We start from the raw sequence: 17,825 nt of genomic DNA on the forward strand, positions 1-17,825 counted from the left end.
GCAGGAACAGGTGTTGAAGAACCCTGGCATTGGAATTCGGGCTTTGTTCGTGGAGTTGCTAACTGTAGTCAAGCCCTGGATAACAAGGGTAGGCAATGGTAGGCCGTATGTATGGCAGCAGGATTCGGCCCCTTGCCACACCTCTGGGAAAAGTCAAAAATGGTTGTCTGAAAATTTCTACGACTTCACCAGTCCAAATGTTTGGCCTCCAAACTCCCCAGACCTTAACCCCATGGATTATTTTGTATGGGGCGCAGTTGAAAAAGACACCAATCGCACTTCCAGTAATACAAAAGCCCAGTTAATGGATAAAATTAAAACAGTTTTTGCGGCCCTTCCCAGGGAGACTGTAGCATCAGCTTGTTCGAGGTTCCGAAGCAGAATTGAAGCTGTGATTGATGCTAATGGTGGTTATTTTGAGTAAATCTTGTTGATAGTATTGTAATTAACTCTGCCTGTAATGTCAATTTGTCAATTCATTAAATTTAATAGATACAAAGAAGATTTTCTTTTTCCTTACGAAACTGTCAAATTTATCCCGAACACCCTGTATATATATATACACACTAGATAAATACAAGTTCCTTATTCTTCTAAACCTTAGTTCTGAGTTATCACAGGAATTAAACATAATGTTATACAATTGCGAGACTCTCACTGGTCAAGCTTAAATTACTATTACTTATGCAATGTCTCATTGGCATATTACACACAATAGATTCATGCATTCTTTATACATATTTTCAGAAATACAATTACAAGTTTCTTTCTCACAAACAATCCTTCATATTAATTAACTTTTCCACAGGAATCCTCCCATCTTTTTCTTTCACTCACTGTGTTGATCTTTTCCTTCCTAACATCCTGACACAATGTCTCCCTCGTATTGGTGATCTACGTAGATGATAGCCAAAGCTTCCTTTCCCGACCACGAATGGTGAGATCTTTGGATGAGAGAACGCCCTGAAAATTCTGTAGACAGTCCAACGAAACTTCTCTTCCTTTTCCCAACTAAGGATGGTGGCGATCACAGGCAAGAGTAAGCATTAAGAACCTGGAACAATTTTTCTTACTTACTTGCTGCCTTATATATATGCCTAAGCTTCCTTTGTTTTCACATTTGCACACTTTTCATGTGTGCAAATGTGAGAAAACCAGGCGTGCTGATGTCATCTTTGTGCACTTTTTCGAATTCTTTGTCCTTGGCACTTGCTGACCGTTTGGTTATGACATCATTCTTTGCAAGTCTCTAACTTTTCTCTAGTAATAATCCTCTTTGTTCCTTACTAATCTTGCTATAAATTTGCTGAATGCAATAACTTACAAGGAATAATATATCATTGAACATTTTACTTATACTTTTAGTACATTTCCTAAATTAAAACCATTGTAAAACCAAACATAAGTTATGGAATTACTTATGAGAGATTTTAGATATGGATAAGAGTGACTGACATTAGTAACTCATGGTGGAGCAGAATCAAGAAGGCAAGAGAACAGTGGTGTACCACAAGGATCTGTACCTAGTCCTCTACTGTTCATTTTGTACATTAAACGATATGGGAGGGGGGGGGGATGATTTGAAAAGTAATATTTTTTGCACATGATGCAGAATTAGGAAGAGAAATAAAGGTGATGTAGAGATCCTAGGAGGGGGGGGTGAATAGACTGACCTAGTGTGAAAAGGGATAATGATTGCCAAATCATTGTTGCAGATGTAAGATTATGCACTTTTGAACTAGAGATGACAAGCTGTACATTGCAATTGTTGGGACTGCCTAGAAGAATTTGAGGCTAAGGATTTGAAGTTCAGAGGACATTTTGCAAAAGTGAACAAAATTGCAATGCATTGTGGTTGTTAAATTTACTGAGTGGAAACAAGACTTTGTATGAGAACATTTGAACTACTGTGTTCAGATTTGATCCAGTATGGTTGGGATGAATTTGAAGGGGAAACTTGTCAGATGATGATGTTAAGATCTGTGGAATACTTTCTTTGAGGATAGACTAAAGGTTTGTCGGTTGCAAATATGGTTGGTTGGCAGAAAAGAAGTGACAGAAACATTATAAGATTGAAATTTTTAGAAACTTGAGTGGGGAAGACTGTGTGTGGGAGGGGGAGGATGATCACTGGTTGCTGAATAATAGTGCATTTGGAAACAATTTTTTCTTTAAATACAAGGATTAGATTTTACTCTTTGGAGAATAGTGAATGAGGAATAGCTTGCCAGAGGAAGTTAACTGCATTGTCAGTGGATTAGCTGAAGGAGAAGTATAATCACTATGTATAATGGTTAATGTGATACTTGCGAGTAATAGGACTAATTTGAGATGCCTGGATAAGAAATAATATTGCATGATTTCATTATAATAGTGTATATTATACTAAGTGTCTGCTATAAAATTGTTCAGTTACTTTCTCATTTAACAAGTTAATTTATGGTATCATAGCTTGTTTTAATTATTATTTTTAGCATATAAAGCTCAAGGTTTGGCTGCAGCTGATTTATGTGGTAAAAGTGATCCTTTCTGTGTGGTGGAACTAGTGAATTCAAGGTTACAAACACACACTGAGTACAAAACATTATCCCCAGAATGGAACAAGATCTTTACTTAGTAAGTTCCCATTAAATTAGGAATCTAAGATAATTTCTGAAATAAAAATTTTAACAAACTTTGAAGCACTGACATACAGTATACATCACTGAGTTATCGTTTGGTTTTTAAATTTTCATATAGTTAGTTTTGTTGTGCTATGCAATTTAACCAGAATTGAAAAGTACCTCAATAACTAAGTAGTAAATATGTAACTTGTAGATACAGATGTAGAAACTGAACTTGGAGATGCAGTCAACTCTCCCTATAGCATGTAGCACAATAACAAACTTGCTACTTGCTGTTTACATTAAATGATTGAAAAGTCAGTCAAAACTCCTTAGGCACAAGACTTTACTGAAAGGAATTCTCTATAGTAAGCAGTTAAACTATTTCTGTAGTCCTTTTGATCAGCTATAGTGAGAGTCTACTGTAAATGAAAGTGATTTTTTTCAAAAATGTTATGAAGTAATTATATAATTCTTCATTAGAACCTAAGTTTTTAACTTTCATATATTATGGCAGTTAATTGTGGTAAAGTTAAGAGGTCTGACAGAAAAAATGAGACTGTGGCTGTGTCTCTTTTTCATTTAACAAATCGAGAAATCAACTACGAACTCTTTGAAAATAGTTCCCTTCTGAGTTGACACATAGCTGCATACGATGGTGCCAATGTTCCAAGCAATTCTGCAAATCATTTTCTGAAAGTCTGAGGATCTCCATCATTTTTGCTTTTACATCTTCTACTGACAAAAATGGGTTCCTTTGAGCACTGACTTGATCTTTGGGAAGAGGTAGAAGTTGCAGGGAGCCAGGTCTGGTGAATAGGATGGGTACTCAAGCAAGTGATGTTGTCATTAGCTAAAAACTGCTTCACAGATCAAGCATTGTGGACTGGCATGTTGTCTTGGTGTAAAATCCAACCGTTTCTTCACAATTCTGGTCATTTCCTTCTCGCACATTTGCGCAATTTCGTCAAGACTTCAAGATAATACTGCTGATTTACTGTCTGGCTGCTGGGAACCCGCTTTGCCATTATAATACCCTGGATATCAAAGAAAACAGTCAACATGACCTTGAACTTTGACTCATACGTGCTTTTTTTTTTTTGGTCTTGAGGATGTTGCTGACTTCCACTGCATTGTCGCTTGGTTTCTGGATCATACATAAATATTCAAGTTTCATCAAAAGTAATTACTGAATTCAACAAATCTGGTTCATCCTTAATGCATTGCAAAAGGTTCCAAACACCGTTCCTTGCGACATTCTTTTTGTTCATCTGACAATATTTTTGGAACCATTTTTGCACAAACTTTTTTCATGTTCACTTCTTCCGTTAAAATGTGTCGAACACTTTCCCTGTCCAAAAGTTGGTCGATTGGTAGAGCCTCTGCTACTAATGGCTCGCAGAAAGTTAAGCAAGTTTGAGCGCAGTTAGTAGTTCGAAGGGATCAATCATTCGATGCTGTTGGCACACTCTCCCTCAATGAGTCTTTGAACTCTCTGCAGGTGTCTAATAATAATAAAAGTTAACTTTCTCAGCTACAGCTCGAACACCCAACCTTCTGTCTTTTCAAATCACATCTCGCACTTTTTTAGTATTGTCATCAGTAACTGCTGTGCGTGGGTGGCCTGGGTTATCTTTCATACCTTCTCTGCCTTCTGAAAATCATTTGTGCCATTCAAAAATGTCTGCAGGAGACATGCACTCTTCATCTAAAAGTGATGTTCATCATTTTTAGATGAGTCATGATGTATGAATGTTTATGTATGGTTTACATAATGAGTAAGCACTGAGGTGTTTCTATCTTGGGAAAATTTTCTAATCTTTCTTAAATCTAAAGTGCCTAATTTATTATGATTTTTAATTATGATTCTATTTATTATGATTCTAGCCTCAGTCAATAATTGAGAAGTTTCAGTCGCGAATTTCTTCAGTTTCACAAGAAACTTGATGTTAACTTGCTTTCACTCTTGCACTTTGAACACGCATCCACTCATACTGAGTAAAGCAATGGAGTTGTGCCTTGCCTCACAGTGACAGGCTAGAACATGCTCTATAACCATCTCACAGTCTCTACCCCTCCTACTCTCCGTTCCCAATTTTTTTTTTTTTTTTTTTGTTGGACTTCATATATTGTATTAGTTTCAGATTTCTATGGTTGGATTCATCATCATACAGCATCAAAATCCTGTCATCCAATATTAGAATACTGGATGTATAATTTTAGCTGTGATAGTTTAAACTGTGAATCATAAAACTATGAAAATTGAATGTTTTAATTTCTTCTTCCTTTATTTTCTTTAGGTTCTTCTCTTCTTTCTAATCACTTGCCTACACTCAACAGTGCCATGTTATATAGGTCTTGAGACCGCGTGTGTGTGTGGGGGGGGGGGGGGATTAAAATTGCATAAAAAGTTCTTTTTCCTTTTGAGTTTTGAGTATGAGCAATTTATTAAGTGTGTGGGGTGGAGTTAGCGGAGTGTGATGTTCATCATTTTTAGATGAGTCATGATGTATGAATGTTTACGTACAGTTTACATAATGAGTAAGCACTGAGGTGTTTCTATCTTGGGAATATTTTCTAATCTTTCTTAAATCTAAAGTGCTTAATTTATTATAATTTTTAATTTTAGCACAATGAGTATTGTATCGAAGATTAGTGTTTTTCAATCTGTCTGTTGTACCTGACATTTTTTTTAAGTGGAATATAATAAAAATATCAGTGTTATCTCGCAGATTTCTAGCTGTGGGCACTGTCACACCTCACGTATTTTGCTTAAAATTCGAATTCTCATAATGGGAGGTATATTGTCCCTTCCATATAAAGCTAGCACGTTCAAAGTTTTAACTATATATGACATGCTAGTTTGAATATTTTCAAATAAATTTTAATTGTAAAATTAGTATTGGTGAACTGTCTTAATGATAATGCATAGTGTCTGTGGGGATGGAGTTATTTGTTTCCATACTGTATCTAGTGGTACAATAAAGCTACTTGTTTTTCTTGCATTTGCAGTAAATTGTTGGTTGGGGGGGGGGGATGTTTATCACTATATAGTGACATTTTCATTTCATCCAAAAAATATGCATAGTGAGCAAATGTGTTTATTCAGAATGAATCCTATCATCATTAGACCTCCATGGAGTCAAGAGACTCATCACAGGCAGTTCCACTCAAAAGCAGAGGGGGAGGGGGGGGGAGAGGGGGTCATACCTTGACTTAAATGTATTCATTGTCTCTGCACTACTTTCAGGCAATGCATTCCAATAGCCTATCACTCTCCATGCAAAAAATCTACTCCTCACCCACTCCTTATACAACTTCCAGGGATGGCCTCTTGTTCTCCCCTTGTCTCCAGACATTCTATGAAAAATCTTATCCACATTAATCTGGTAATCACCCTTTACCAACTTATGTCTCGATCATGTCCCCTCCCTTCCTCTATCTAATAGGCTCTGCTATTTGCATTCTCCCAATCTGTCCTCATATTCCAGAGATCAGAAATCAACTTAGTCAGTTTTCTCTGTATTCCTCCTAACTCATCATCATCCTTTTGAAAATCAGATGAGCAAATTTGTGCACAGTAATTCATATGTGGCCTGATCAAAGCACCCTGTACAATGGAATCATAGCATCCTTACTTCTACATGTCAATATTCTTTACATTATTCCCATGATCTGTGTTGTCCTCACAATTTTAGCAAAATGTCCATGAAATTTCAAGTTCGTATTCATTATCGCCCCATATCTTTCATCTCCACCTCCTCAAAGATATCCCTCACCAATCCTATGCTCTGCATGTTATCTCTGCTTCCCAAATTTTAAAACCTTACACTTTGCTACATTAAACTATCCCTGCACACTTGCACATTTGGATAGTTTTTTAGGTCCTCTTGCGAGGCTACAACATCTGCTCTGCTTCTCATAACTCTCCCCAACTTTACATCATCTGTAAAAAAAAAAAAAAAAAAAAAAAAAAAAAAAAAAAAAAAAAAAAACCTGTATATCACAATTTGAGCCCTTTGTAATGTCATCATTTACATACAAATTAAACAGTGACCCCAAAACAGACACCTGGGGCACATCACTAGTGACTTTCCTCTTCTCAGATATTACTCCCCCATACACAACCAGTTGATACCTATCAGGCAAACAATCTCCAATCCCATCTGTTCTAATTTAACTACTAGGTTGTCATGTGGCAGTTTATTGAAAGCCTTTGAAAAATCTAAATATACTGCTGTATATGCATCCCCCCTCCCTTGTCCAATGTAATAATAACCTTGTTATAATAAGGAAGCAGATTGCTAAAACATGACTTCCTTTAGCAAACTCATGCTGTTCATTAAAGAGAATTCTGTTGCTCAACCCAGTTCTGAATCCTTTTCCTCACTAGCTTCTCCAGCACCTTGACCATAATTCTAGACAATCAGATTGGCTTATAATTTGAAGCCCTAGTCTTATCACCCCCTTTATAAAGTGGCCTAATTTTGCCCTCTTTCCGTTCCTTTGGAACGTGGGCTAATCTAAGACTCATGTTAGAAAGACAAGTTAAAGGTCTTAACTCCTGGGGACATTTCCTCAAGACATGTGGTGATATACCCTCAAGTCCTGTGGCCTTGACATCAAATTTACTCAATTCTTCACATTCCTCCTGCACACTCACCATCGATGGTTCCTTCCCCATTCCTATTGCTCTCAATGTTTTGCATTATGTCACAAATACGGAGTGCTTTAATGAACTGCGCATTTAACACCTCCACTATATCCTCCTCAGTGTTTATCATTCTTTAGTTATCACTGACCAATGTAATCTTCCCATAATCATTCTTCCTTCTACTGGACACATTGAAAAACTCCCTAAGATTTTTTTAGCTCCTTTGCTAACTGCTGCTCAGACTGTACTTTTGCTATCCTTACCAATCCCTTTTTTGCTTGCTCTTTGTACTCGTGTAACTGATTGTCACTCATCTGATGCTGCCTCCACAATGCCTTTTTCCTTCAAAATTGCATGTTTCAGCTCTTCAGTCATCCATTTTATGCCTTCCTTATTTAATGTCCTGTTCTTTGGAATACACTCAATCAGTGCCAGATAGTTTCTGAGAAAGGAACAAGCAGAATTGATTTCCTTCATCCATTTCCTCATTCCATGATATCTCTGCAAGCTGCCTCCTGAATTTGTCATAATCACATATGGGACATTATAGTCCCATATAACCCTTTCTCACAAAAGTTGATATGGCTGGCGATCACTCAAATGATAACTTCATGGGCATTTTCACCAACTGGTTCAAATGTATCTCATTTGAAGATTTGACACTTCATTTATAATATCTTCTAATGAGATAATCAAATCCAAAATCCTCAATCCATTACATATTGCTTAAGATAGTTTTACCTCAAAATCTCAATTTTATTCTCTTTGGTTCCAGATGCTCTCTCTTCATTCCAGTCTATATTGCCATAATTGAAATTGCCCATAATGATTATTCTTTTCTTATTAGCCAAACCAATTTGCCTAAACATGTCCTTCTCACTGCCTTCCACATTACTAAAACATTTCATTCTGTCCTTCCTCCAGTCAAAACCACTGTCACTATTTGCTCCTTGCATGTCCACCCTAGATGGCAACAACTCCTCTGCCATCATCAATAGCACTCCTATCCCCCCTTCATGCCTTTGTCTTCATAAAAGACTACATATCCTTCCATCTCTATTCCTGTCAAAATGTCATCCTCATTCAGCCGTGCCTCACTTATTCCAAATATTTTTTGGGTGAATGAACACACTATCAGTGCTACAATTTCATTCCCCTTGTTTTGAATGCTTCTAGTATTTGTAAACACTAGTTCATTTCTGTTTCTATATTAAGTCCCACTAACCCCCACTTCTCAGATGTGACTCCTCCACATTTCCCCTTTCCAGTCATCACTGATATGACACCCCTCCTCTAGACCTAAATGTCATAACAACTTCCTTGACTACCTTGATCTTTTTTTTTGTGCACTCAAATATTTATTGAAACCATAGGATAGCAGTCTAACTACTTTGCCCAGGTTATGAATGCAGAAATTTGCAAAGAAGAGTGATGCCCCTGTGCCAAACTCAATCAAAATGCCTTTGAAATGTAAAGAGCAACCACAAGTTTCTCCAAAGAGATCATCTGTAGTTTGCAAGTGGTTGAATCCATACTGCTGGTCACTGATTAATTGGTATGCCTCTGTGGTTCATGAGTTAGTTGTTGATGACTTTCTCCATAATTTTAGAGAGAATAGAAGTGAGAACAATTTTACAGTAGTTTGTTGGTTGACTTGTCACCTTTCTTTGGGAAGGGCTGGATGTGGATCTGTTTCCATGTTGTTTGGTAGATGCCAGTTGAATATGATAGATTGAAGAGGTGATAGTTTTCTAACACAGTAGGTGGGATACCATCAGAACCAGATGCCTTGTTTGTGTTCAGGTTATTAAGGATTATTTGGATTTCTTTTTGTCGGAAGACTGTAGGAGACGTGAAAGGTGCTGTTCTTGGTGAAGCGGAGGGAACTTTGCCCTAGTATCAATGTGGGAATTTGAAGAAAAGAGTGATGCCAGTAAATACCTTTTTTTTTAGGTGAGGTAACTACAGGACCTTCCTGTTAGAGTGGTGGAAACCTGGGCAGGCAAAAGTTGCATCCTATAATAGCCTTGGCATGGGACCAGAAGTAGCGGTTGCCATTTAGGCAGGAGACAAGTTTGCAGCATTTTGCCCTTTCATGGGATTGGATTATAAAATATTAGTGTGGATAACAGAATGGCTGAATGACAGATATCTAAGTCGTATATTGGGGGTGGGAATCTGCAAGATTCAAGGTAACCAGTGGTGTGCCTGAAGGATCAGTCCTTCAACAAATGCCATTATTTGTTGATGATTCAAAGATAGGTAAGATAATCAGGAGTGCTGCTGATATCAAAAATAGGTGGGATAATCAGCAGAGGGTGCTGCTGATATGCAGTACTTGCAGAATGATTTAAATAGGCTGGAATTGTGGACATGTAAAAATGGCTGTCATTTCAATGTTAATAAATGTAAGGTCATGCACTTTGGTGTGATTAGATATCCATAGTCGGGTTATATTGGTGGGATTATACTAGAAGAAAATGATCACGCTAGGGATCTTGGATTTTAGTAGACAGGAAGTTGAAGTTCAAGGGTCATATAGCAAAAATTGTAAATACAACTTACAGAATAACGGCAATACTGAAAAAAACCTTGACATCTAAAGATAGAGAAGTCATTTCTGCTTCCTTACAAGGCCTTGATGAGACCTTACTTGGACTATTGTATGCAGGTATGATCTCTTGGTTTCTGTAGTGATTCTGATACAGTGGAAATACTTATTTCACTGATACAGTGAAATCAGTATTTCACAATTCAGATATCAAAAATGATATCTGAATTGTGAAATACTGATTATGAAGACAGATTGGGAATTTGTAGGCTACAGACACTATTAAACAGGAGAAAGAGAGGTGATATGATTGAGACTTACAAACTTCTGAAAGCTTGTACAGAATTTCAGTGGATAGAATATTTCATTTTATGGAGGTGGAGAAAGGACATGAGGACATCCATGGAAGTTGAGAATGAATGCTGCCAAGGAGGAGGTTAGGGCTAGATTTTTCTCTGACAGAGTAGTGCATGATTGGAATGGATTGCCATTGGATGTTGTGTGTGCAAGTAGCGTGAATGAATTCAAGAACAGGTATGACAACTGGCATGAATAGTATGACCTCCCTTGATAAGTTCCTGACTCCCTGGAGGTCTTTTTTAATAATAATAATGCTGTTGGGTATGGGGGACAGGATGTATCTTTCCATTTAAGTTAGTTGACAGCTACTTAATAGCAATTTTTTTTTGGTGGTATTCTGATATTATCTTCTCTCTTTTTACTTAACCATGCATTTTAGTATTTAAAAGTATATTGCTGATTCCTCTATACTGTAAATATTTCATTTACAGTATAGAGGAATAAAAAAAAATGAATTGGTATCTTTATCTCCTATGAAATTTCACTTACTCTGCTGCTCTAATTTGCATGAATGCAAATTAGAGCAGCAGAGTATTGCTTGTTTATGTGCCATGTTTAAATGGTGACTGTGTAGTGTGTGTGGAACAACACACTGATATACATACATTAGAAACAAATTATGAGGTTTTAAATAATAAAAAATAAAGTTCTTCTTCCTAACATGGATTTTAGGCCGGGTAGCCTGTTCTGGTTTCACGCTATCTCTTTCTTGGTCTTCCGAAAAAAAAAAAAAAAAAAAAAAAAGTTAAATGAGATAAATGAAATCATAAGTTTTGCTGACAAAACTAGATACTCATTATTAATGTGTTGTCAAAATGGCAGTGTACTCGGGTTAAATTTGGTTCTGAGAATGTTATCTGAAACCAATTCTAATAGTCAGAACACAGTTCAGCCATGATTGTGCCATCAACCTGATTGAGCCCTAAGGAGGTTGCTTGACACATACCAAGATACATTTTGTTTAAAATGACCTTTAAGATTTTTTAGTTATTGAAAAATTATACAATAAACCTGCACTTACCTGTGACAATACAGTGACATCGTACCCCCAAAGGACCTTTAGCACATCACATCCCTGGGGATATGTATACCACACTTCAGAAACACTGCTTTAGAGGCATCATTTAAAAAAAAAAAAATTACATAAGAACCTCCTCCCAAACTTTGGAGGGGGTGGGGATCCTATGTTCTCACACCTAGGAATTTTTCACCAAAACACAGGGTACCAATCCTATATATTCCCAAACTTACTGGCCGAATTCTAAAGAAATTTCATCTCAATCCCACATATTTTCCTATAACAAAATTTCTCATACCATTACAAAAGATGATCTGTTGTTTAGCTGCCAGATTCCTCATCAGTGTAATTTAACATATTTGGGCAGACAGACACACTGTTGAAAAAAGAAGTAGTAAACAGGAAGGAAAAAGAATTTCCCACAGGCCATGCTGTGGGAAAAAAGAATTAGTAAACATCAGTACTACACTTGAATACCTTAAACCTCAAAAGTCTGGTCTTGTTGATATCAAATACACTATTAAATATGAAATGTCTCCTCAAAGAAAGTTGTGAAGCCCTTTCACACTAGCCTGATTTGAATGAGAATCTCATTCAAATTAGGCTACCATTGAAATCAAGGTAAATGAGACTGCAGATACTGCATCTAAGGCAGTTCATCTCATAATAGACAGTCTGCTTATTCCATACACCAATTACAGGTATAAGGCAAAAATTAATATTCCAAACAAGTAGCACACAGGAGTTGAAGAATGTCAAACTACCAGATTAAGCCTGAAATTAAATTATGGTGCACTAATCTACAAAGGAACAACACAAAGTGGAAATTGTTCTTTCTGGGCTTAGCATAGGTTATAATTGTCTTAAAAATTTTGCTACTGAGGGATGTTAACTTGTCTAGTGAGCTCTATGCCTCATTATTTTAATGAGTACAGTTTTTTTTTTTTTTTAAATAGCACTGTCTGAGCTTTATACATATATAACATAGCCTCTTGATGAAACTTATCAGGAATTTGAAGATAAATTTTATTTAAGGACATTGTCTTCTGTTATGCATAAAATTCTAATATGAATGTACACTTTTTATGGAAAAAATATCTTATTTATTTTTGTTAAATATGGACTTTGTACATTATGGCCATAGTTGCTTGCATAAAACAAAACTTCATGGTTAAATCTCTCATCAATATTTACTTGACTTCCACTCATTGTGCTAATCTTCAAATGCCTGACTTCTGCATTTCTTTTGTGCCTTACTCCTAGTCTTTGGCAGTCAGCTATGTAGTTTATCTTGTTGACCTCTGTCTCACATCAAATGCAATCTCCCTTTACTGAATTTCCAAAGTGAAAAGAGTGAAGATTTCAAGTTTGTTTGCAATGATTTTCCCCAGAAATGTTTGCATGGAATTTTTCATCTTTCCCCTTTCCACATTTCATTTAGCATGTTCTTATGCTAGATCAGAGCATAACAATCATTTTCCAGGTATAACGTATGCTAGTGATCTGTTAGAATGTAAAGAAAAAAAAAAACATTTAATGTTTTGGCAGATATGAATGATTTGAAAGGTGACAGGTGCTGAATGAGAAATAATATGAAAGTATGAGTGGAAGAAGTGAAAAGATTAAAGTTTTGTTAAGAGAGTAAATTTGCTGTACAATACTCTAATTCCCCTCTCTCACTCTTTCATACTTTCCCTGACTCTTCTCTCACTGTACTTCTCTATGCTCTCATGTTTTGTACAGTGAATGACTCCATGTTACTACACTCCCATTACTGTCACCTCAGCATTTTCATGTTATTTATATTTTGGTCAATATTTCTCACTTCTGTGGTCTAAATTCTCTGAAACTTACTTTCACACCTTTTATTAGTAATGTTTGGCACTTTATTATCTTGCTTTTTTTATGTGACCCACTTCTGTCATTCACATTTGACATTCTTACCAATCTCAATTTCCATCCACAAGCCTTGTGTTTTTCTTAAAGGTTGGTGTTGTCGTGCAATAACAGTAATATACCTATCATCCAATATGTACTGCATATTGGATGATGCTTAAATCTGAATTGCAATTCTTTAGAGATGATGTAAAATAGGAGCCACAACGAGCGATTCTTGTTTTGTAACTCTAAAGACGTGGGCAGATGATTTGAACTGACAACTGATTGTTATAAAGTGCAACTTTTCAGTTTCAAAGCCAAGGATAGGATGTTGTGTATTAAATTTGAGCTGCATTTGAAGGGATAAGGGCTGAAGATGGAGATTAAATATAGGGACCATGTTGCAAGAATTGGAGACAACACAAATTATGGCAGTGATGAGGAGGATGTTGACATAGAACTTAATTCTATATTATACAACGACTGGACAGAAATTTGGACTATTGTGCATGGATCATTTTCAGAGAAAAGCAAACTGTCAAGTTTTGGGAATGTTGGCTCTGGGGACAGATTAAGGAAATACTATTTATATAGCTTCATGGACAGGCAGATCAGAAGAGGTATACAGTTCATAAATTGGTGAAGTATTCATATCAGATTAATCTAGAAGCAACTTTTTTAAATGAGGAGGAAGACAGTAGTACAAGATCCTGGAATTTTTATGAGGATGTTAGCAAGTGAGTAAGGAGTAGGTTTGTGTGGATTTGGAAGGTGAATGGAAACAAGTTTTAACATAACAGTGAACATAAGTGCAGAAGCAGTAAATGAATTTAAATTGTACTTTGACTTTTGTGTTATACTGATCTCTCAGTGAGTCTCAACTGCATTGGAAGACTAATAATAAATCAATATTAAATTTTATGCATATCTTCTTTGGATCATTAAGTGTTTCATTTATTGTCTTTTTGATAAGACTCAGTAAAGTTTGCTAAAATGGCATTGATTTTTGTCCAAATGTAACATAAATTCCATTTAATTTTTAACTCTGTTTTGTTAGTCAGGTGAAAGACATCCATTCAGTACTGGAGATTACTGTGTTTGATGAAGATCGTGACAAGAAAGTTGAATTCCTGGGAAAAGTGGCCATTCCTCTTCTTAAGGTATTTAAAAAAAAGTTTTATTATTTATTGTTATTATTACACCTTCCATGGAGTCGACAGACTTATCATGGAATGTTTCATTCAACTGACAACATATTCATCATGTAAAATCTTTAACACTTCTTGCATTAACAACGCATTCTGGTAAAGCGTTCCATTCACTGACAGTTCTCCATGTACTGTCACGTCTTTCTACTGCATATGTTAGTACTGGTCTGCAAAACTTTTTAGGTTATTTTATGTTCTTGTTCTTTCAGATGAGGCTGTTGATGAGACATCCATGTATTCTGCTATTTGATTGTTCTTATACTAATTCGTTTTGTGTTTATGCTATAGTTATTTAGTTCTATTCTGAAGTATTTTATCTTACTTGTTTAATTATTTTTCATTTTATTTCTAATTTACATTTTATGGGTTCACTAACAACTGTCATCACTTTTTTTCTGTTGATATGTTCATATTTTTATTTTTGATTTACATTCCACACTTTTCCATTTTTATTATTTCATCCATCACTAAATAAAGTGAGACTTAATGAGTGACTTTGTCTTTCTTTGATTATTTTAATTTTCTTCAGTCTGTCATTCTGTATTATAGAACCACTATCTATATATGTATTCTTAATCATATATATAGTGTAATCATCCCAACTAATTTCACTTTTCTTGTTGATTTTTGTAGATTAAAAATGGAGAGAAACGGTGGTATGCATTAAAAGATAAGAAGCTTAGAAAAAGAGCAAAAGGCCAGATATTACTGGAGATGAATGTCATATATAATCCTGTAAGTTAGTCATACAGCAGTTAAAAGATAAAGTATATTATTCTTTATGAAGCATCAAAAATTATTTAAAAATAAGTCATGCGAAGTTAAATTTAAGTGATCTGTACTTCTTAATGTATGTGAATAACATTCACTTTGATTCTCTTTAAATCAAAATTACCTGGAAAATCTGAGCAGTTCCCATAGTATATTTTTAAAGGAATGTTTGTCACAATGCATATACTTCTATTAAATATTCCTTACTTTGCAATTGAGCCGTTGTAGCTCATTCAGTTTAGATGATGTATTTCGTTTGGAAAGAGCTCGATTCAAATTGCATTTGGATGCAAAGAACCTTTATTAGGGCTTTTCATCTGAAGGTGAGTTAGCCACTCTCATATGGAGGTGGCATGGTTTTTCATTCTGCAAAAGTCAGACTGGCAAGAAGAACGTTCAATATAGATTTGGGACATTGAGGAATAACAATAAACCACCCTATTCCATTGTATTTGATTTTGAATACCTGCATGGTATGTTGTGGGGGTCTATGTGTAAGCATCAGACAAGGAGGGAAAGAAAGACTGATTAAAGTAAATAGAACAGTATATGTAATGGGCTGTCCTAGGCCTAGAAACATAAATGCCAATGATTTGTGAAATCTACAGATTAATTAGCCAAATAAAAAAAGATGATCCTAATGAGGAATTTCAACTATGGAAAAAAGTTATTATTGTTAAGAGTGACCTCCAGGGAGTCGAGGACTCATCGAGGGAGGTTACACACACACACACACACACACACACACACACACACCAGCTATCATACTTGTTCTTGAATTCATTCACACTGCTTGCACATACAATGTCCAATGGCAGTCCATTCCAATCATGCACCACCCTATGCGTAAAAAAAAAATTCTAGCCCTCATCCCCTTCTTAGCAGCATTCATTCTCAACTTCCAAGGATGGCCTCTTGTCCTTTCCCCATCCTCCATAAAAGAAAAAATTCCATCAACTGAAATTCTGTATGACCCTTTCAGAAGTTTAAGTCTCAGTCATATCACCCCCCTCTTTCATCTGTTTGCTAGTGTGTGTGCAGTCTACAAATTCTCAATCTGTTTTCATAATTAATATTCCACAATCTTGACATCATTTTTAACACAATACTTTGCACTCTCTCCACTGTATCAGAATCACAATGGAAACTATGAGACCAGATCTGTGCCCATTAGTCCAAGTGAGGTCTTATCAAGGCCTTGTAAAGACGCAAAATGACATCCTTATCTTTATATGTGAAAGTTTGTTTCGGCATTACAATTATCTTCTGAGTTGTATTTGCAATCTTTGCTACATGGCCCCTGAACTTCAACTTCCTATCTACTAACACTCCAAGATCCCTAGCCTGATCAGTTTCTTCTAGAATAATTCCACCAATATAATACAACATTGGATATTTAATCATGCCAGAGTGCATGCCTTTGCTTTTAATGACATTTCATCATCAAATTCCTAATATATATCCTCAAGGGATATACAGGATATGATAGTGTTACATGAAAAATTTACATCAACTTGCTGTCTACAATTTTCCTCCAAATCAGTCTGTTACCTGTCAAAACTCCAATATTATCAGATATTATATTTCTGTCTTCTAAGGCACTTTTTACTGTATCAATCTGTCTATATATTGGTCTTCCTCTGGGTCTTTTTTCTGCCAACCTGGCAGAGAACATTTGTTTTGCTAATCTTTCCTCTCCCATTCTATTTAAGTGACCATACCACCTGAGATTAGCTCTGCTAATGCATTTCTGGATGCTGACAATGTCAAGTTCTTTCTTAATATCCTCATTTTTAATATGATACTGACATTGATGCCTTCTGTTCATGCCCCTAATCTTTCTCAGGACTCATATCTGCTGTCTCTAGTCTTTGGTCAAGTGTTATACTTCTGACCCAGCTCTCAGATCCATAAGTTAAAATTGGTTTGAACACTGTTTTGTGCACAGCTAATTTAGTGTTTTGACTAATTTCTCTTATTCCATAAAAATTTATTCAGTTGACTTCCTACCATACAGCTTTGCTGATTCTGTTGTCTATTTCTATATTTAATTTACCATCTTCAGTAAAAATCATGCCTAAGTAGCTGAAATGTTTTACTTATTCTATAGGTTCTCCATTCACAATACAGTTGATATTTTCAATGTTTCTGCATATTTTCAATGTCTTTTTAATTGCTAACATTCATACCATATCTATTCAATTTATTCAGGGAATCTTGCAGACTTGTAGCAGCTTTATTTCAGAGTATAACATCATCTGCATAAAGCAAAGAGCTGAGATTAACATCTCCAGTTTTGATATCAGGTTTAATATCACTTTCCTTCATAATGTGATCCATATAGATAATGAATCACAGAGGGGATATAACTGTAGCGTTTTGAATAGCTTCTCTCTTGGCGCCCTGTCATATGCCTTTTCCAGATCTAAACTTAAACATAGATCTTTGTTATATTCCCATGATTTCTCAACTATCTGTCGTAAAGTGAAAATCTGATCCTGACGCCCTGTATTTAGGCTGAATCCAGCTTGTTCTTCACCAAGCTTTTCTACCACAATTCTTCTCAACCATTTCTTAAGTGTACTTGCATATAACTTACCAGGAACACTCAGTAATGAAATACCTCTGTAATTCTCACATTCTATTTTATTTCCCTTTTTGTATATGGGTACTATGAGAGCTCTACTCCAATCATCTGAAATTCGTCCCTCTGTCCAGGTCTTCTGAACTATGCAGTGAAGCAACTGTAAGACTTTTATGCCTCCATGCTTTAGCATTTCTG

The 17,825-nt window shown here is 35.8% G+C and overlaps 1 protein-coding gene across 5 annotated transcripts in view; it reads left to right on the plus strand.

The window, feature by feature from the left end:
* Positions 1 to 17,825, plus strand: part of Mctp (multiple C2 domain and transmembrane region protein) — a 642,744-nt gene that overhangs the window by 485,157 nt on the left and 139,762 nt on the right. For all 5 annotated transcript variants that reach the window (XM_090402333.1, XM_090402331.1, XM_090402329.1 and 2 more), the window contains 3 exons: positions 2,475 to 2,616; positions 14,122 to 14,224; positions 14,906 to 15,007. In XM_090402333.1, the coding sequence (XP_090258459.1) occupies positions 2,475 to 2,616; positions 14,122 to 14,224; positions 14,906 to 15,007 (347 nt within the window). The remainder of the gene's footprint in view (positions 1 to 2,474; positions 2,617 to 14,121; positions 14,225 to 14,905; positions 15,008 to 17,825) is intronic.

This window comes from Typopeltis vanoorti, chromosome 13, assembly GCF_054136105.1.
Source record: "Typopeltis vanoorti isolate ZY-2024b chromosome 13, IOZ_Tvanoo_1.0, whole genome shotgun sequence".
NCBI classification, from domain to species: domain Eukaryota; kingdom Metazoa; phylum Arthropoda; class Arachnida; order Uropygi; family Thelyphonidae; genus Typopeltis; species Typopeltis vanoorti.